The sequence below is a fragment of the Triticum dicoccoides genome, chromosome 7A (assembly GCF_002162155.2).
Source record: "Triticum dicoccoides isolate Atlit2015 ecotype Zavitan chromosome 7A, WEW_v2.0, whole genome shotgun sequence".
Lineage (NCBI taxonomy): Eukaryota > Viridiplantae > Streptophyta > Magnoliopsida > Poales > Poaceae > Triticum > Triticum dicoccoides.
In genome coordinates, this window is record NC_041392.1 from 733,154,809 (window position 1) to 733,175,881 (window position 21,073).

General features: G+C 43.4%; 1 protein-coding gene across 1 annotated transcript; it reads left to right on the top strand.

The window, feature by feature from the left end:
* The first annotated feature begins 229 nt into the window (after nucleotides 1-229).
* On the top strand, nucleotides 230-20,870 carry LOC119334094. Its single transcript, XM_037606751.1, has 3 exons — nucleotides 230-724; nucleotides 986-1,061; nucleotides 20,531-20,870. The coding sequence occupies exons 1-3, from the start codon at nucleotides 230-232 to the stop codon at nucleotides 20,602-20,604; spliced, it is 645 nt and encodes a 214-aa protein (XP_037462648.1). The 3' UTR covers nucleotides 20,605-20,870.
* The last annotated feature ends 203 nt before the right edge of the window (nucleotides 20,871-21,073 follow it).

Below are 21,073 nucleotides of genomic sequence, written 5' to 3' on the forward strand. Positions count from 1 at the left end.
TGGTATATCATTGTTCCTAAATATAATAATATTACTATTAAATACTAGTATACCAAATATATATATTTAATAGTATACCAAAGATATACCAAAATATAAGAATATTTAATAGAAATACACCAAAGATATGCTACTATTAAAGGCTGGTATTAAATAAATAAATTTGTAGTTCAACACGCGGTCCCCACCTTGGCCCGTGCCTTTCGTTTCAGTTCATAAAGGGCAACACATGCTTCTGCTCCTCGCTCACATTCTTCTCATCCCGCTCTCCTCGACCCACTCCGCGCATCTGCTCGACCGATCCACCGCGATGTCTAGCTCCGGCGTCAATGCCATACCCGCAGCTAACCACGAGGAGCAGAGCCTGGCGGCACCCGCCCCGCCCCGTGCGGCCGAGGTCGCCCTAGGGAAAGGGAAGGTGCTTGCGCAACAGGCGCCTGCGCCGGTGGTTCGCAAGGGCAAGTCCGGGAGAGACCGGCAAAAAAGCCCGCCTCCAGCGGCCACCAGAGAGGAGATAGAATCCCAGGAGTCCCGGGAAGGCCCCTTGAAGGTGCTTGTGCTCCCGGCGCCAGGGGCCCCACGTACTCATGCTGTCTCCGGCGACAAGATGATGAGACGCGCTCGCGCCCCCACCCTGCATGCAAACGCTATCTCCAACGACAAGATGGTGAGCCGCGCTCGCGCCCCCACCCTGCATGCAAACCCTGTCTCCGATGGCAAGATGGTGAGCCGCACTGCTTTCCCCTCTCCTACTAGTGATTTGAAGCTAACCGGTGCCTAATGATTTGAAGTTACTGACAATCTTTAATCTAGTCATGTTAATTAGTACTAGTACAATATTTAATCTAGTCATGTGAATTAGTACTAGTGCTTACTGAATTACCTTTTTTTAGGGACTTACTGAATTACCTGATGTGTATGTGCAAGAATTACGTGGTGTGCATATGTCCTTGGACATTCTAATCGTTGCGGTCTCTTGTGGCAGATGGATGGGAACGAGATGGCGCCAGTTCAGGGGGTGCCGCCCATGCGGGGGAGCATCGTGGCTTCAAGCTCGGTTGGTAAGTACTCCATACTGGTTTTTTCTGTCAGTATCACGGCTGATTTTTTGTCATCCTTACTTTAATGATATTGGACTGAAGCTGGTTAGCTCTTTCCATGCTGGATTTTGCATCATTAGTATACTGATACTGGACTGAAGCTCGTTAGCGCTTTCCATGCTGGATTTTTGGCATCATTAGTATACTGATATTGGACTTAAGCTTGTTAGCGCTGTCCAGGCTTGGTTTTTTTTTCATCATTAGTATAATGATATATTGGACTGAAGCTGGACATGTTTTCTTTCCGTTAACGTTGGTCTGGCGGTGCTACGCGTCAATCGGCCGCCATGCATGCCTAATTTTAATCAAGTTTCACCCAGTTGGTTCTGTCACTAGCCGTGTATACAAACGTGAGCTCCGGCACTATGTGTTGCAGCGTGGAAAACATATGAACTGTAGTAAGAAACATGCAATGGCTAGAAACATCTCCATACATTTTCTTCGACACGTTTTAGGTGTCAACCAAATTAGTCGGCTCGCCAGCCGTCGGATTTGACATGTGGAGCATTGGATCACACCACACGGCACTACAGAGAGTGGAACCCGTCTTCCTCCATAGCATCCACAAAACCTGTGTATCACCTACCCCTCCCCCATCGTTCCAGCAGACTATTACATCAGCCCCTCGCAGCACCTATTGTCCGTGCCCTGGAGCATCCCTGATATCGCCAGGCATCGTCCTTACAGCATTGTCTTACAACCAAGATAGTTGATGCGACCACAACCCTCAACCCCTTGCCGCATGGACCGTGGCTTGTGGCACTAGTCATCGGCTAAAACACACCCCGCGAGAACCTGCAGTTGCACTACTACGATCTATGCAACATAGGAATTGATGCGACAGCCCCTGCAGCAGTAGCGATGATGCCACCATCGCCCTGCAACATTGGCCGCGGTTGTTACACAGATGAGATGATGGTTGCAGCACCTGACAAGAGTATGTGTTTGCAACATCATGAGTGAGCACTGTCTTGCAACATGGGCTATCCGGATGCAGCACCGATGAACACCCTCACGGCCTTGAGACGTCGAGTGCCTTGGCCGATGTAGCATAGTGCTCTCTTTCAGCATATAGCGCTGGTTTGTAGTAGTGATGGTCCGAGAGTCGCAGCCATCGGTGGGTGGTGGCGCTAGCCCAACACATTGTCATATAGAAAGGGGAAGAAAGGGTGGGTCTGTGCATGGTGGAAATAAAGCAAATTGATATGGTGAAGAGAGAGGAATACAACCGAGGGGCATCCGGCACTAGAGCATTTCCTCCTGAAACCAGTCCATTGAATATAATTCCATTTTCTTTTGAGAAACCTCGTAAATGTTGCAACACGCGAGCATGTCTATACAAATAATAGTAGATATACAACACATACTCCCTCCATTCCTTAATATAAAATGTATAATTTTTGGCACGGTGACCAATGCACATAATTTTACACAGCTTAGGACGAAATTAACCTGGGCTAAATCAATGATCATCGCCAAGTAAATCATTTAGACTTGGAAAGGAAGAGATTTACGCAATCGGGGGAGAGATACTTTCCGTTTCTTCTCTATAATGAGAGATACATGCAATCGAAGGAGAGATTTTTTTTTCATTTTTCTGGAAAGCTAAAGACCAAATTACATGGAATTAAAAGAAATGCACTTTATGTTGTGGAATTCTATCAAAAATCGAATACACATTATATAAAGAAACGGAGGGCCTATTAATTGCAACAAATCAGTGAAAAAACACAATGTATATACGCCTGAACCGATGGATCATTGGCATGCATCTTCCAACTCTTCCTAGGTTACGCCCACCCGCGAGCCGTTCAATTGTGTGACACATCATTGCCAAATCAACCACCAACTTGGTTCTTCCTCTCGTCTCCTCTCCCCACCCTTTGCAATATACACCCATGTTTCTTAGCAATAAACCAACTTGGAGATCACAATGGTGGCCATGGTAGGCTAGTCAAAAGCACAATAGTGGTCGGTCTTACAACACTAAACACGACATTGCAACACCTCGCAACCCCAAATTGTAGCACCGGTGCACCGTATTGTAGCAAAGAAAAAATCCCAATGATGCCCTGGACTAGCAACATTGTCAACCACCTTGTAGCAATGAAAAGTTCTCTAACCACTAGCTTTGCAGCATCAAGTGACTGGCTTCCAACATTGAACGCCCAGGCTTGCAGCACTGCGATGGGCGATGGTCGGCCTTGCAACAGTATTGGTTGACATTGCACACCTCATCTCCATTTTTTATGTACATACACATGAGTGAACTTGAAGCATCTGTAACGTATCAACATTAGCAACATTGACCATGATGTAATTTGTTTCCCAAACATCAACATTGGTGAATAAGCAAGCAACTGCACATCCACCCCATGAGCCATATTTTTTGAGCCCTGCCACAACCGATTATAGTTGGAAAAGTGCTGAGAATGATAGTTTTAAAAATGTGATCACAATAGATTAAATCGCAGGGAGGGTGGACTGCATGTGTTGAATTATGCTAATCGTGTGGTCACAAGTGCCTTGTCTGACTAGCAAACAAGACAGAAGGAGGTCGCCTGGGTTCTCATTCCTGAAGCTAAGCATAACTCCAACCCTAGACACGCTCGGGGCTACTGAAGGTGTAATACAATAGGGGTGTCCTCTAAGTGGGAAGCCTGGTAGCAGGCCTATCTCAGGGCCCAAGAGGACAAGTGGAGGATCGGCACACTAGGGCAGCTCATGTGCCCAGATAAGGATGGGGAGAACATCTGGGCGTGCAAGCTAACATCACGGCAATATGAGATTTGATGGATTCCTTGTAAACCCTAGGCCTCATCACCTATATAAGGCAGGGCTAGGGGTTGTCATTCACATATACTCTCGTAGACTATACTCTCGGTAGCCTTAAACATCATCTTCGTTGTAAATCCCTCGCACAAGGTGATCCACCATGAATAAAATCAGATACGGGATGTAGGGTATTACCTCTCACTGAGGACCCGAATCTGGATAAAACCCTTGTGCGAACTCCCTTCTTGTACATCCCGACGCGTTCACCACCTTATTACGGGTACTAACAGTTTTACATACCGTCGCATAGTTAAGTTCCGACAAATTTTCTCTGGGAGTTGAAAGCAACTCATGGTGTAAGTAGGTGTCGCTTGAAGAACTGATTTTACTAGCACCTCCTTTCCAGCCTTCGAGATACCTTGTCCTTCCTATCCAACCACTTTTCCATTTGAGTTTTCTCTAACATATTTAAAATTTCCTTCCTTTCACCTACCCACCATGGCTGGAAGCCCCAAATAATGCTCGCTCAATGCCTTGGGGTCAGTGCAAAAATATTTAAAACAACTTTTACCTCCTATTTGCTTCCCTTTCCATAGAAAGTTGAGGCTTTCGAAGATTAACCATTTGTCCTTAGGCCAACTCGTAGTCAAATATGATCTATTTTAAGGTCACAAAGTTGCTATTTGACGCTTGAAGAAATACTACACTATCATCTACAAACATAAGATGGGCTACATGTGGCTAGTGCTCCCAAAAGATTCACAATCGATCCCTTTATCTTTGAGAATTCATGAGCAACACCGAAAAACCCGCAACATAGAAAATAAACAAGTACAGGGATTGAGGGTCTCCTTGTCAGAGCCCTCTTGAGAGTAAAAATGACAGAGCAATCTCCATTCCATTTGACACAAATCTTGGTTGGTGTAATAGACATCATAGTAATCAAGATCCACCTATTTGAGAAACCAAGTACCCTCATCATTAAATTGTGGGAAATTCAAACAACCCTCTTGTAGACCTGCATCATGTCTAGTTTAATACCTAACATTGGATTTTTTTTCTATTCGTTGACCTGATTGCATGCACACACTCATACTTGACTAACACATTGTCTGTGATAAGCTTACCTGGAACAAATATACTTTGCTCCTCTGAGATCATTATGGACATGAGAACCTTAAAACTATATGCTTGGCCTTTGAAGCAATATGACTAAGTGTGTTCTATAAGCTGATTGATCCAATCTGAGGAAGTATCTCCAGTGAGTTAATTTTCAGGCTCAGGACTAGAACTGTATCACTTAAGTGTGCCGATGCAACAACTCCTTTCAAAAAAAATCCCCTATTACTTTGCGTACATCATTTTTAGCAACGAGGTGAAATTGGCAAATATAGCCTAGAGGTTGTTTGGCCCATGCGCTTTTGTCAGTCCAATTTAGAATAGTGTGTTCTCAATTTATTCATCCATCACATCCGCGTTCACCCTCTCCTCCATATCATTAGTCACGCATGGTTGGATGTGAGCTAAGATGTGGTCAGCTTCAGCAGAGCCTTCTAAAGAAAACAACTAAGCATAGAAATCGGCCAACATGAAGAAAACAACTAAGCCTCGGACCAGTGAAACTAATATGAAAATTCTAGCTCTAACTATGAGATGGTTCCCCCCATAAATCCATCATTCTTGACATCAACCTTTACCACGTCACCAAGCCAATTCTGGAGAGCGTTCCCAATAATAGACAATCGTTTATATAGGGGGAGATCCTTAATTCTTACCCATGGCTCCTTCATACAAAACATTATCTTGACGGCCTAGTTTTACCATCATAATCCTTCAAAACTATCACACTAAAACCAAATTTCCACAGTCCATTATATAGCGCGTGCTTCTAGACTCCATTTTGTCGAACCACAATACGGTGATATTACTGCCAATGTGACTTATCTAGGCTTCCTAGTAGAGTCCCCATGCTTGTTGCATAGCCCTGGCAAACACATTGATGTTGATTTTCGGGAGTGAGCATACCTTTCCAATCGTTGACCACTTAGTAGGCCTCAGTCGGTCTAGAATCCTGATCCTCAAACATGAGACCTATTAGTTCCTTTTCTATAAAGGTGAAGGCTCCTTATTTGGTTGAGAGATTCATTGCCTCCTGGAAGCATTTTCATTTGTCAGAGACTTTGATGGTTCTCGGCTTATCGACTATTGGTTGCCTGCTTCACTAGAGTTGCCAATTTATGCAACGTCTGCTCTCTCATCGCCGCGCAATGTAGATGAAGCACCAAGACCAATCAATCTAGGGTTTACGCCATCACCGACCCATGGATAAATAAAACCCTAACCCTAGCACTACCTATTGTAAGTGCATCTAGTGCCCCTTAGTGATTTTGGTGTATTGAAGACTTATAGGTTAAGGGACTAATGCGTTTGTGAGTGTACACAGGTTTATAAGTCTATGAGGAGTTTGATATTTACACATAAAGTCGACCCCTAAAAATGAAGTTCTTCGACTAAAGACTTTGGATCTCTGAAGACTTTGAAAGTGAAGAAATTGGTGTGACCATGAAGACTTGGTATTCATTGGAGGAACATGAAGCATGAAGACTTTTGTTTTCGTAGTTTCATTTTCTCTTTCTTGAGTCATAGGAAACACCGTACTGTTAAAGGGGGTCGAGGAAATACTAAGGAAAAATTTCCATGTGATGCTCAACTCAAAATCCTACACCTACCAATCCCTTCGAGTGAAGCCGTTGGAAATCTCATACAGTTCAGTCAATTTCTTCAGTGACAGAGACGAAGTTCTTCTGGTCTCTGAGGAATTTTTCCTGACTGAGGAGTTAGGAACTCGCCAGTGCGGATTGCCTACACAGTGAGGAACATGATAGCCCTGAGGATTTTGCTACTCAAAATTCCAACCGTTGCTGTGCTATGCGCCAGCTGTCCCAAAATATCTATCCACCTAACGGTCATATCATTGAAGGGCATTTATGTCTTATCATGTCGGACTGCTCCCTAGGCTATAAATAGCTGCCCCCTACAACCACTAGCTGGTTGGCTGCTCCGAAAGAAACTAACACTTGTCATTTGAGAGCAACCCATCCTCCGAGGACTTTGAGCGAAAATCATCAAGTGAGGAAAAACCAAAAATCCAAAACCCAAACACCTACAAACCCCAAGTCATTGAGCATCACTGAAGAGATTGATCCTGAGTGGATCCGACGCTTGTTACCTTTGAAGAATGTGCTTCTTCCAGACGGTTAGGCGTCATGGTCTAGAGCATCCAAGAGGAATTGTGGATCGCCGAGTGACCAAGTTTGTGAAGGTTTGGAAGTCGCTTGAAGACTTACCACGAGTGATTGGACGAGGTCTGTGTGACCTTAGTTCAAGGAGAATACGGTGAGGACTGGGTGTCTTGGACTAAGTGTCCTTGACTGGGTGTCCGGGACTGTGTGTCCTCGAGTTTAAATACTCAGCCACTCCAACCAGACGTACAACTGAGACAGCAGTTGGAACTGGTCTACCAAATCATTGTCTTCACCGAGCTTACTGGTTCTATTTCCTCAACTCTTTCATTTCCTCATAACTGTGATGTGTGTTTGTTCATATCTGTGTTTGAAGACTTTGACTGAAGGCTTTCTTAATTCCCTGAGTTCAATTTCTTCAGTCTGTTTGTCTTCGTCCTGTGTTATCCTGTGATTACGCTTCCTGTACTCTGTGTCTGTCTTCATTTCATCATGATGACTATGCTTGTATTCTGTTGTGTTTACTTTTGAGTACTTATTCCGCTGCTAGTAGTTCTTCGCTAAGGAATTTCCTCACCAGCAAATTCCTCAGTGAAGAATTTCATAAAAATCGCCTATTCACCCCCCCCCCCTCTAGTCGATATAACGCACTTTCAATTGGTATCAGAGCAAGGTACTCCCTTGTTCTGTGTGATTTTGGTTTAACCGCCTGGAGTTTTAGTTATGTCGACCGCAGGTATGATCAAGGTCTCTGCTGGGTGTCTTACCTTCGATGGGATGGACTACCCCTACTGGAAGAATAAGATGCGAATGCATCTTGAAGCAATTATTAACGATCTCTCGTATGTTGTGGAAAATGGTGTTCCCTCAGTCACACCTTCTCTGAATGCTGCCGATGTGAAGAGATTCAAGCAACTCGACTCTCAAGCGAAGAATATCATATGTGGCCATCTGAGCAAAGGACAGTATGGCAGAGTGAGTGCTTTGGAAACAGTGAAGCTTATCTGGGACAGGTTGTCCAAAGTGAATGAAGGAGTCTCAACTCAGCGTAACTCTCGAGTTGATGTTCTTCGCAATCTCTTCAACCGCTTCAAAATACTCGACAATGAAAATGTTCAACAAACCTTCGATCGCCTCACTGACATCTCAAATGAGCTTCAAGCACTTGGTGCCACTGACATCACCGACCATGAGGTGGTGAAGAAATTGCTGAGATTTCTTGATTTCTCATTTGACACTCTGGCATTGATGATAGAAGAACGTGCTGATTACAAGTCACTTGATCCCGCTGATATTCTCGAGAGGCTAAATACTCATGAGTTCCAACTTGCTGAAAAGAGAGATCTCTATGGTTCAAGCTATGGTAGAACACGTGCACTGAAGGCCAAGGCAGTATCTGAGTCCAAAGATGAAGACTCTGGTAGCAGCCTTCGTGATCGTGAAGAACTGAGCCATGATCTGGCTCTGCTCGTGAAGAAGTTCCAAAAGTTCTCAAGACGTGGTCGCCTTGGAAGGTCCTCAAGGAGCAATGATTCCTCATCCAGTGACTACAAGAAGAGGCTCTGTCACAAATGCAAGAAACCTGGACATTTCATTCAAGATTGTCCTCAGTGGGAAAAGGAATCAAAGAAGAAGAAATACAAGGATTACAGTTCTGATGATGCGAAGAAAAAGAAGAAATCCACAAAATCCTTATCATCAAAATCCTCCAAGCCTTCATATCACAAGAGGAGCATCTCCAAGAAGGCCAGGGCATTCATTGGCAAGGAAATGGACTCTGAGGCTGAATCTGAAGAAAATGAGGAAGAGGAGTCATTTGAGGAGTCCGAATCCGGAGTGGCGAGCCTTGCTCTCGCTACTGCATTCGTCAGCAAGTCTATCTTCAACACTGAAGAAAATGACCTCACCAACAAGGCTGATGAAGGCGATGATGACTACGCTCCCACCTATTGCTTCATGGCAAAGGGTGCCAAGGTACTCAAATATACCTCCTCTGAATCAAGTGAGAATGAATCTGATGAAAACCTTAAACCCAGCTATTCTAAACTGGCTAAGATTGCTACAAAACAACAAAGGGCTTTAGAAAAGGTTCAAAACATGCTAAATAAAAGTGATGATATGTTGGGTGAAGAAATGGATCGAACTGAAACTTTGACTGAAAATCTTCAGAGACTTCAGTCCAAGCTTGACAAACATCAAAGTTATCATAACACTCTCTTATTGGATCATGAGAAGCTTTCTTATGAATTTCTTCAAAGAAAGCAAGTCCTTGAGAAGCTAAGAGTGAGTTATGAAGATCTTCAGAAGGAGCACGATTCATTACTTTCTCAACAAATCAGCGCATCTCAGGAAGAATTTGTTCCTCCATGCTTGAAGTGCATTGAACGTGAATCTGCTAATTCTTCACCTGAATGTTCAAATGCTGCTAATATTTCAAATTCTTCACATGCCTCTGCTATCACTAATTCCTCATCTGAGGACATTGCTAGTATCACTGACGATGCAGGGCTGAAGGAATTGTACACGACAGGCATGTACAAAAGCCTCCAAGGGCATCAAGCTCTTTGTGATGTGCTTAAAAAGAAGATCGTCAACAGGAACCCTAGGAAAGAGGGTATCGCCTTTGAGAGGAAACTCAATGCTGATGGTACATATTGGAAGCCTAAGCAGTACCCCAAAACTACATGGGTTGCTTCAAAGGGACCTCCAGTTGATCCATCTAACTTATTTGGATTTGCATGTGAATCTCCTCATTCTGATGATGAGTCTATTGACTCCAACTATAATCTATTCAAAAATCAGAATGGTGAAGTATTTGCTAGATATGTTGGCACTAACTGCAGGAACGGCTCCCCTATGCAGAAAATCTGGGTTCCCAAAAGATGTCTTGAAAATCTTCATGTGAATGTCATCATGACACCACCTATGAAGAATAGGAACCCCAGATCAAATTCCTCATACGGACCAAATTCCTCATATGGATCAAAGTCCTCATATGAACATCATCGTGTTAATCCGTCTGTTTCGCAGGGAAGATCTAAGGATTATGGATATATGCATTATTCTTCAAATCATTATGTCCATAAGTCCTCGAAGAATTTCTCTGCATACTCTTATGCTTACTCTAACCCCTCTTATGTGAAACAAAATGGACTGGCTTCTATGTCATCCTTCTCGTATGGAGCTCGCAGAATGATGAACTCTTTGCCACCCCTTCAGATGTGGGTGGTGAAGAAAAAGAACTAATCTCTTCTGTAGGGTCAGGTCTCCAGACACACATAATCATCTGAAGAATTTTCTGGAGACCTGAGCATGCCTGATAGGACGCAGGCTAATCATGAAGAAATGAACTTTCATTTCTCACGTCCTCATATTGCTTTATCAGTTCTCTTACTTGATGAAATTGATCTGATGAATTGATGTCATATTCTTCACTGATGAAGTATATGAGTTTGTAAGCTGCACTAATTCATCTGCAGGATGATCTACCCAAAGCCACTGAGTGGGTCCTCGATAGTGGATGTACAAACCACATGACTGGTGACAAGAATCTATTGATGGATGCTCCATTATCTCCGTCGCATCTGAAGCATATCATCTTTGCTGACAAAGGCAAAATTCAGGTATTGGGTCTAGGTAAGGTTGCGATTACAAAGGATCGACACATGGACAAAGTCATGCTTGTTGAGTCCTTAGGATACAACCTTATGTCTGTCTTAATGCTTTGTGATCTTGATATGGTTGTTGCCTTTGGCAAGTACCGTTGTGTTGTGGTTATGGAAGCTGACAATTCCAAAGTCTTCGAAGGCTTTAGGAGAGGAGACCTGTATATTGTTGATTTCTCTACAGGACCACAACCAGCCGTGTGCTTACTTGCAAAAGCTTCACAAGGCTGGCTCTGGCATCGACGACTTGGTCATGCAGGCATGAGGAATTTGCACACGCTTGCGAAGAAGAAGTATGTCATTGGCATCGAGAATGTCAAATTCCTTAAGGATCACCTATGCGGAGCCTGTGAAGCTGGGAAGATGACCAAGGCCAAGCATCCAGCGAAGACTATCATGACCACCACTCGCCCATTTGAATTACTTCACATGGATCTCTTTGGTCCTAATCATTATTCTGCTATCTCAAATGAAGCATCTCAATATGGCTTCGTTATTGTTGATGATTATTCTCGCTACACATGGGTACACCTTGTTACTTACAAACATGAAGTGCAGGAAGTCTTCAAACGATCTTCCTCGAGGGCTTCAACCAACTTTGGTGTGAAGATCAAGCACATCAGAAGTGATAATGGCACTGAGTTCAGGAATTCTGGTCTCGATGACTATCTTGATGAACTTGGTATTACTCATGAGTTATCTGCTCCTTACACTCCTCAGCAGAATAGCGTCGTGGAGCGCAAGAACAGGACTCTTGCTGAGATGGCTCGCACTATGCTTGATGAATACAAAACGCCTCGTCGTTTCTGGACTGAGGCAATTGATACTGCGTGCCACATCATCAACAGAGTATATCTTCACAAATTCTTCAAAAAGACTGCCTATGAACTCCTCACTGATAAGAAACCCAATGTAAGTTATTTCAAAGTGTTCGATGCTAAATGTTGGATTAGAGATCCTCATCACAACTCAAAATTTGCACCAAAAGCACATGAAGGTTTTATGCTTGGTTACGGAAAGGACTCGCACACCTATAGAGTCTTCAACAACGTTCTTCACAAAGTTGTTGAAACCGTAGATGTGTGGTTCGATGAAACTAACGGCTCGCAAAGAGAGCACCCACCTACTGTGATAGATGAACCAACACCTGAGGAAACTATCAAGTTCAAGGCTACTGAGGATGTCATTCCTACTGAAGAATCTGCTGAAGAATTCATTCCAGAACATGAAGAACGTCGAGCTAATGCACCTGAAGAAAATGCTGAAGAAAATGGTGCTGAAGAAAACGTTGATCAAATTCTTCAACGACAACCAGCTCATCCTCGCATTGCAAAAGAAGTGCAAGTTGAAAAGATCATCAATGACATCAAAGCGCCAGGTCCTCTCACACGCTCAAAAGCTTCACATTTGTCTAACTTTTGTGGGCAGTATGCTTTTATCTCTATTACAGAGCCCACTAAGGTAGATGAAGCATTTCTGGAGCATGAGTGGATTCAGGCCATGCAAGAAGAATCACATCAGTTCGAGCTCAACAATGTCTGGGAACTGGTCAAACGTCCAGATCCTCGCAAGCACAATATCATCGGCACAAAGTGGATCTACCGCAACAAGCAAGATGAAAATGGCCTTGTGGTGAGGAATAAGGCACGGCTTGTAGCTCAAGGCTACACACAGGTTGAAGGAATTGATTTCGATGAAACTTTTGCACCTGTTGCTAGACTTGAGGCTATTCTCATATTACTTGCTTATGCTAACCATCATGATATCACTCTATATCAAATGGATGTGAAAAGTGCATTCCTCAATGGTAAGCTTGAGGAAGAAGTATATGTTGCTCAACCCCCAGGTTTTGAAGATCCAAAGAATCCTGACAAAGTCTTCAGACTCAACAAGGCCCTCTATGGCCTCAAGCAGGCCCCACGGGCTTGGTATGATACTTTGAAGGAACTCTTCATGAAGAAAGGCTTCAAACTCGGTTCACTCGACCCTACTCTTTTCACTAAATCTTATGATTGTGAATTGTTTGTGTGCCAAGTATATGTTGATGATATTATCTTTGGCTGTACTGACCAACGTTATAGTGATGAATTTGCCTATATGATGAGTGAAGAATATCAAATGTCTAGGATGGGAGAGTTGAAATTCTTCTTAGGTCTTCAAATTCATCAACAACACAATGGCATATTCATATCTCAGGAGAAATACCTCAAGGATGTACTAAGGAAATTCGGCATGCAAGATTGCAAAGGCGTCAAAATTCCTATGCCCACAAATGGCCATCTGTGCACCGATGAAAATGGTATTGACTTTGATCATAAGGTATACCGCTCCATGATAGGTTCCTTATTATACTTATGTGCATCTAGGCCAGATATAATGCTTAGTGTTTGCATGTGTGCCCGATTTCAAGCTGCACCGAAGGAATCACACCATAAGGCTGTGAAGCATATTCTTCGATATCTAGCTCACACACCAACACTTGGATTATGGTACCCCAAGGGCTCGGCTTTTGATCTTGTTGGATATTCTGACTCTGACTATGCTGGTGATCGTGTGGATCACAAGTCAACATCTGGTACATGTCATTTCCTCGGACGATCTTTGGTCTGTTGGTCCTCGAAGAAACAGAACTGCATATCACTATCTACTGCTGAAGCTGAGTACATTGCCGCTGGTTCTTGTTGTGCCCAATTGCTATGGATGAAGCAAACTCTCAAGCACTACGGCGTCAACATGAAGAATGTACCTATCTTCTGTGACAATGAGAGTGCCATCAAGATTGCTCACAACCCAGTTCAGCACTCGAAGACAAAGCACATTCAGATTCGTCATCATTTTCTTCGTGATCATGTGTTGAAGGGCGACATTTCTATTGAGCATGTGAAGACTGAAGAACAGCTAGCCGATATCTTCATAAAGCCCTTGGATGAGAAGAGATTTAGCAAGTTGCGGTGTGACCTATATATCCTAAAATCTTCGAATGTTCTGTGAAAAGGACACTCATCCTAACACTTATGCAAAATTGATGACTTAGATGTGCAACACATGAAGAAACGTTTTACTTCAATCAATGAAGAATAACACTCTTAGTGTGAAGAAATTAACGAAGAATTTGATTCTCAGAACCCTATGATAATTGTACGCGGTGTCTGAAATCATCATTCTTATACGGTGGGTCACGCCACCACCAAAAGTTGAAATTCCTCAAATTATTCATATTCTTCAACTTTGCATAGTCTTCACTGGTTCCGTCGTTTTTGTTCATTGGCTATATATATATATATATATATATATATGAGTTTATGTCCTCTACAGCATTCACTTATTGCTATTTCTTCAAGTTGGTTTTCTGCTAAGTGAATGTGATCGGAACCTTCCCCTCTATGCTATACTCAACCCAATCTGTTCACAAATTCTTCATCTGCATTCTATTTGAAACTCGTTCAAAATCTTCATTGTGTCCTTGTCAGCTGAAGAAATTGCGAACGGAACTTTAAAACCTATCTTATCGAAATTTTTGGTCTTGCCGCTCAAACCGTTCCGCATCCCTCGATACACTTATCCACTCACCCACGATCTAACACGATCTCCACCTCTCACTACGTCGGTGACACATGTCATGCGAATGAGAAGGGTCAGGGGCACGTTCATCCAATTTCTTCGGGCGAGCAGTTTTTCACCGTGGCTATAAATACCCCTCCTTCCCTTCCTCACTTCTTTTACTCCGCTCAACCTCTCTCTCCAGCTCGAGCTTCTCAAACCCTAGCGCTGCCGCTACTTCATCGCCGCCAATGAGGAAGAGCTTCACTGCCTCGACCTCATCGCCGACGTACTCGCGCCGACCGCGGACATCTTCACTCCGCTGCCGCCGTAGCCATCTTCCTCCGCCAAGTTAGGGCGTGGAAGATCTGCATAGACGAATTTCACATCTCCTCACTCCAGTTCATCGTGTTCTTCGTCCAGGGTAAATAAAATTTACTTTTACTGCCCTCGTTGATTTGAATGATTATCTACAAAATCTTCAAAAGTGTTTTTCTTCATATCTTCACACACTGAACACCTCACAAAGTCATCTGTTCTTGATTCGTTTCTCTAAGCATCAATTTTCTTCAAGATTCCTCAATTGTGTGGATCTTCGATCTATACAACTCTGGAACCTAAGACAAAGAATGCTTAGTGAAAATCTTCAAGACTCATCTGGTCAAATTCCTCAAACTTGTTCATTTTGAAAAACCTCTGAGAACGCATATGACCTCTCCAAATTCCTCGCAACTATACTCTGTTCACAGGTACACATGTGAGCTGCTGAATCACTAGGTTCTCGTCAACTTAACTCATTTGCAGCGTTCCTTGAAGAAAAGTTGCATACTTCTTTAGAGAATTCAATTGTTCAAATTCCTCAACTGAAGAAAATGGCTGATGGTAAAAGGCCACAGAAGGGAGGAAAGAGGCCTGAGGTAAATACAACGTTTGAAATCCCTGATGACATATATGTTGGGTACTGCACACCTACTGAGGAAACCAAGAATGAGCGCAAAGTGCGCATTCAGAAGATAGAGAGGAGATGGGCAAGAGAATGGAGGGAGTACATATATGTCACTCCTAAGTACATGAAGAAATTCACACTCAATCCTCCATGCCCAAGAGCTCCACTAGCACCTGGCTAAATTGCTGATCCCACCAGCCTCAAGCGAGGTGAGGAATATCCTGATGAATGGGCCAAGCGCCAAGGCAAGTTGGCTAAGCAAGCCAAAGAAGTAGTGAGGAAATTCAATGAAGACTCTGCTACTGCTGCTGCCTCTGCTGAGGTCCTTGCTGTCAAGCCAAAGAATACTATGTCAAAGATGCCTGCGCGCAAGCCAAGTGCTTCCTCAGCAATGCCCTCATGGCTAGAATCATCAAAGCCCTCACGGCCAATTCCTCATGCTGCTCCTATTCCTCCAAAGTCCTCAGCTCCTCCGCCAAAGCCTTCAGCTGTTCCGACCAAATCCTCAGCACCTGTGCATCTCGCTTCGTGCCAAAGGACTGCCGGCATCTCCATTGCCTCAGGTGTCTCAGCTAGTTCCTCAGCTGCACCAAGTTCCTCAGCTGGCCCCTCACTGCACATTGGATCATGAGATTCCTCAGGACAAGGTCTTCACTCAACTACAAAGATGATTTCCAGAATCATCTCAGCTACTTGCCCCCAATTGAAGTCCTCAAGCAGACATATTCCTAAGTTGATGGAAAGGGCAAGGCACCAGCTGTAATTGATGAAGGCATTCGTCCATTGGATGGTCAGTTTCGCAAACCTGCATCTTATTCCACCAATGATGACTCTGCCAATGCACCCAAGTCCACTCCTCAAGCCACTGCTCCAGGCGTGATGACTGACCGTGAACTTCTGCTTAGTCTTCACCAGAAGGTGGATTGAAATCACAAATGGGTTAAGCGTCAGTTTGGTTCACTTCTTCACAACATGACTGCCACACACAATGTAGTGAAGAAAAACCACTACTACCTCCATCAAGTCTTCGGTCGCACCTGGGCAATCCTGTCACATCTGTATGGTGAAGAAGATCTGAAGAACATGGGTCTCAAAGAAGATTTTGACTGGTCTGCACCTCCACCGAAGAAATTCAAGAAGGTCCAAGTTCCTTCTCTGGTGGCCAGCTCATTTTCTTCATCACGCGACACTGATGAACATGAAGATTTGGACGACACTGCGGCAGGCCCTACATCAACCAACGACCCCAACAATGCTGGCGCTCCTTCATCAACACGATTATCTTCAAGGGCGTTAGTCCTCATTTTCGATCCTTTTGGTCATTCGATGACAAAGGGGGAGAAATATGAGTTAGTCTTCAAGCGGGTCTACTATATGGGCGTCTTTTTTGCTAAGTTACAACTCTCGTTCTTCTGAAACTTTATTGGATCGAGTTGTAATCCTAAACCCGATGGTGCTCTGATACTTTTGATGCACTGTGCTCTGATACTCTTGAGACGTTTTTCTGCATGCTTATTCCTCGTTAAGTATTATTGCACGCATGCTGAATTACATCAGTCACCATATTTCATCATGCATTTTAAATTCTTCACTGTTATATGTCAAATGCATGTATGAATTACAAGATATAGGGGGAGATCTCCATGATTCAACTCTTCAAGTGTGCATTGCTTCAAAAGCAAATTCCTCACTATGCACATCTTCAGAGGGAGTTCTTCTATATCTTGCAATCAAATTCCTCAATATCGGTAGTTACACTTCATATGTTTATCCCTGTTGAAAACTTAACCTATATTGTCATCAATCACCAAAAAGGGGGAGATTGTAAGTGCATCTAGTGCGCCTTAGTGATTTTGGTGTATTGAAGACTTATAGGTTAAGGGACTAATGCGTTTGTGAGTGTACATAGGTTTATAAGTCTATGAGGAGTTTGATATTTACAGAGAAAGTCGACCCCTAAAAATGAAGTTCTTCGACTGAAGACTTTGGATCTCTGAAGACTTTCTAAAGACTTTGAAAGTGAAGAAATTGGTGTGACCATGAAGACTTGGTATTCATTCGAGGAACATGAAGCGTGAAGACTTTTGTTTTCGTAGTTTCATTTTCTCTTTCTTGAGGCATAGGAAACACCGTAATGTTAAAGGGGGTCGAGGAAATACTAAGGAAAATTTTCCATGTGATGCTCAACTCAAAATCCTACACCTACCAATCCCCTCAAGTGAAGCCGTTGGAAATCACATACAGTTCAGTCAATTTCTTCAGTGACAGAGATGAAGTTCTTCTGGTCTCTGAGGAATTTGTCCTGACTGAGGAGTTAGGAATTCGCCAGTGCGGATTGCATACACAGTGAGGAACATGATAGCCCTGAGGATTTTGCTACTCAAAATTCCGACTGTTGCTGTGCTATGCGCCAGCTGTCCCAAAATATCTATCCACCTAACGGTCATATTATTGAAGGGCATTTATGTCTTATCATGTCGGGCTGCTCCCTAGGCTATAAATAGCCGCCCCCTACAACCACTAGCTGGTTGGCTGCTCCGAGAGAAACTGACACTTGTCATTTGAGAGCAACCCATCCTCCGAGGACTTTGAGCGAAAATCATCAAGTGAGGAAAAACCAAAAATCCAAAACCCAAACACCTACAAACCCCAAGTGATTGAGCATCACTGAAGAGATTGATCCTGAGTGGATCCGATGCTTGTTACCTTTGAAGACTGTGCTTCTTCCAGACGGTTAGGCGTCATGGTCTAAAGCATCCAAGAGGAATTGTGGATCGCCGAGTGACCAAGTTTGTGAAGGTTTGGAAGTCGCCTGAAGACTTACCACGAGTGATTGGACGAGGTCTGTGTGACCTTAGTTCAAGGAGAATACGGTGAGGACTGGGTGTCTTGGACTAAGTGTCCTTGACTGGGTGTCCGGGACTGTGTGTCCTCGAGTTTAAATACTCAGCCGCTCCAACCAGACGTACAACTGAGACAGCAGTTGGAACTGGTCTACCAAATCATTGTCTTCACCGAGCTTACTGGTTCTATTTCCTCAACTCTTTCATTTCCTCATAAATGTGATGTGTGTTTGTTCATATCTGTGTTTGAAGACTTTGACTGAAGACTTCCTGTACTCTGTGTTCATATCATAGTTCAATTTCTTCAGTCTGTTTGTCTTCGTCCTGTGTTATCTTGTGATTACGCTTCCTGTACTCTGTGCATGTCTTCATTTAATCATGATGACTATGCTTGTATTCTGTTGTGTTTACTTTTGAGTACTTATTCCGCTGCTAGTAGTTCTTCGCTAAGGAATTTCCTCACCACCAAATTCCTCAGTGAAGAATTTCATAAAAATCGCCTATTCACCCCCCCTCTAGTCGATATAACACACTTTCACCTATCAGTCACCTATAGTCGCCCTTGGCATTTGCTTTCATGTTGGGCGTGCCACCAGTTATTTCTATCGGTCCTTCCATTGGTACTTTTTCTGCGGTGGAGGCTTTGTGCTTTACTTCGTTTTCTGCAATGGCGGCCGTATCCAGCTCATATAGTCTCCTCTATCTATAGGAAGCCAGGATGTTAGCTTTTCCTTTTCTTTTCAAGGAAAATACACTAGCTAGTGTACAAGCAACGTCGAAAGAAGTCTATTCGCATGTAAAGATGTCACTAAGAGTGTTATACATATAGGTGCATACTTTGCGGATGATGCAAATTTTAGCACATATGAACAACTCCAAGGAGACCGAGCACACAAAGGAATCAGCCTCCATAAGCGAATCATTTGCCAAGAAACAAATTCACAAAAACAGAGACACGACATGATCTTCTTTATGGAAAACACTTATATATTTAAATGTTGCTTTGCTCTTTGATTAATAACATGAATCTTTTTACAAATGTAATACGTGTAAATCTTTATACATATGCAATGTATTTTGTAAAGTAGGTTTGAAAGAATCATATTAGTTTTCAGTATGTAAAAATTAGAAGTTCATGGGCCTTCAAGGCATGTCACGGTGTGTTGTTCCACCTCAAACAGGGACATACTAGATGGTTATTCTCCCTGCATATAGCCCCTCTTCTCATGCTCTCTCTCTCTATCTATCTATCTATCTATCTCTCTCTCCATTGTATTCCATAGCTGCCGACACTACTCCATAATGCCTAACTGGCAAAGGTCCAGAAACACCTAGTATTGACGGGTTAACTCCCATCAGTGGTCTATACTTAGTGGAGAAGTAACAAACCACTTTGATGCGCGTGTCCACCAATGGTGGTCAAATCAGAAAATAAAATCAGGCCATGGCAGGTCCAAATCTGACACCTGCCAATAATGTGTAGTCTCCACTACTCGAACCTTCTTCTCCTCAATATGTTGCACCGTGTGATGTTTGAAGAAGCCATAGAGTAGGGGATCCGAATAAAGGAAACAACGATGGGGGGTATCTTGAAGAATAGGACCCGAGAAGCCGAACGGAGAAGGCCTCGATCATGCTGCCCATCGTCCAATGAGCACTAACCCGTATGGTGTAAGGACCGAGGCAGAAGTGAACACCATCATCACCTAGGTGGAAGAGGGAGTTGGCCCGGGGAGTTCCTCCTCTCGGACGAACTCAATGAATTCTTGGAGGCAGCACCCATGCCAGATTCTGTAGAGATGACAACATTTCGAGGAGGTGGAGGGGCAGCGCATGGTTTCTTCCTCAGAGGGTTTATCTTCGGGGAAGAGGGGGAAGGGTATGACATCATGAGCGATTAACAAGGGAAGTGCGTGTTGTTGTGGAGCACAAATCATGAAGACAAGTGTGCTTGTAGCTAGAGAAGGGATAAGTGATAGGAGGAAGGAATAGTGAGCTTACTGGGTGGGGCTACTAATTTTTTAAGCTACGATCTAAATGACAGGGTAATGATTTAGTCACTATCGTGTTGTGACTTGGGCTTATAAGTGGTGGGCTGTATATGACTACAAGTACCATGTTTAGCCTCAATACCATCCTCGGTCACTGCTAACAATGTATCATTGATTGACCACATATTGGGCCCGTCACTACTACCTTTTTTCATCAAAAAATAGATTTTTAGTTATAGTCAGATTCACGACAATCCCACCATCAATTACTACTAAGTAGCACTGCGGACGGGTTGTGTGACCCACCACTTTTGATCAATAACTAGAGGATAACTCTAGCATAGCGCACATTTGTTTCTTTGAGATTTTGTTAGTGTTTTCCTATTCACGGAGACATGTCAATTGACTCTAACAAGTGTTCTCTTTAGGCCGGGTTGAGAGTGAAAGAGCGGGGAGCTTGGCACCAGGGAAAATGGCACCTGGAGGGGTTCAGTCTCCATGATGAACAACCACAACATCGATTTGAATGAGCTGCTGACCGAGCATGAGAAGCTCAAGCAGGAGCAGCCGCCCGAGGAGTAGGAGTAGCCGCCTGTGGCACAACCTGAGCTTTAATATTCACAATGGTTGGAGGCTGCTCAAATCTGAATCTGTGAGCAAAATTAATTCTTTCCCAAAAGCGGAGCCCTGTCAGAAATTATCAAAAATATCCCTATCCCGAGGATAATGGGAAGCCTTGTGTGGAACTTTTGAATTTCTCGCTTCCTACTTTTTGCGATTGATTGACACTATTTATAAACTTGCGGGAGGGGGTTGGTATATTGCTTCATGATCACCTTGTCCACTTGAAATGGCTTTTCTATTCATTTCCTATGATTGTTTTGATATCTAGATTGTTTCAACAATAATATATTCATTCGGTAAAGCTTTGTGAAACATTAGCAATGGAGCTAGGTCTCGGGTCATGTGAA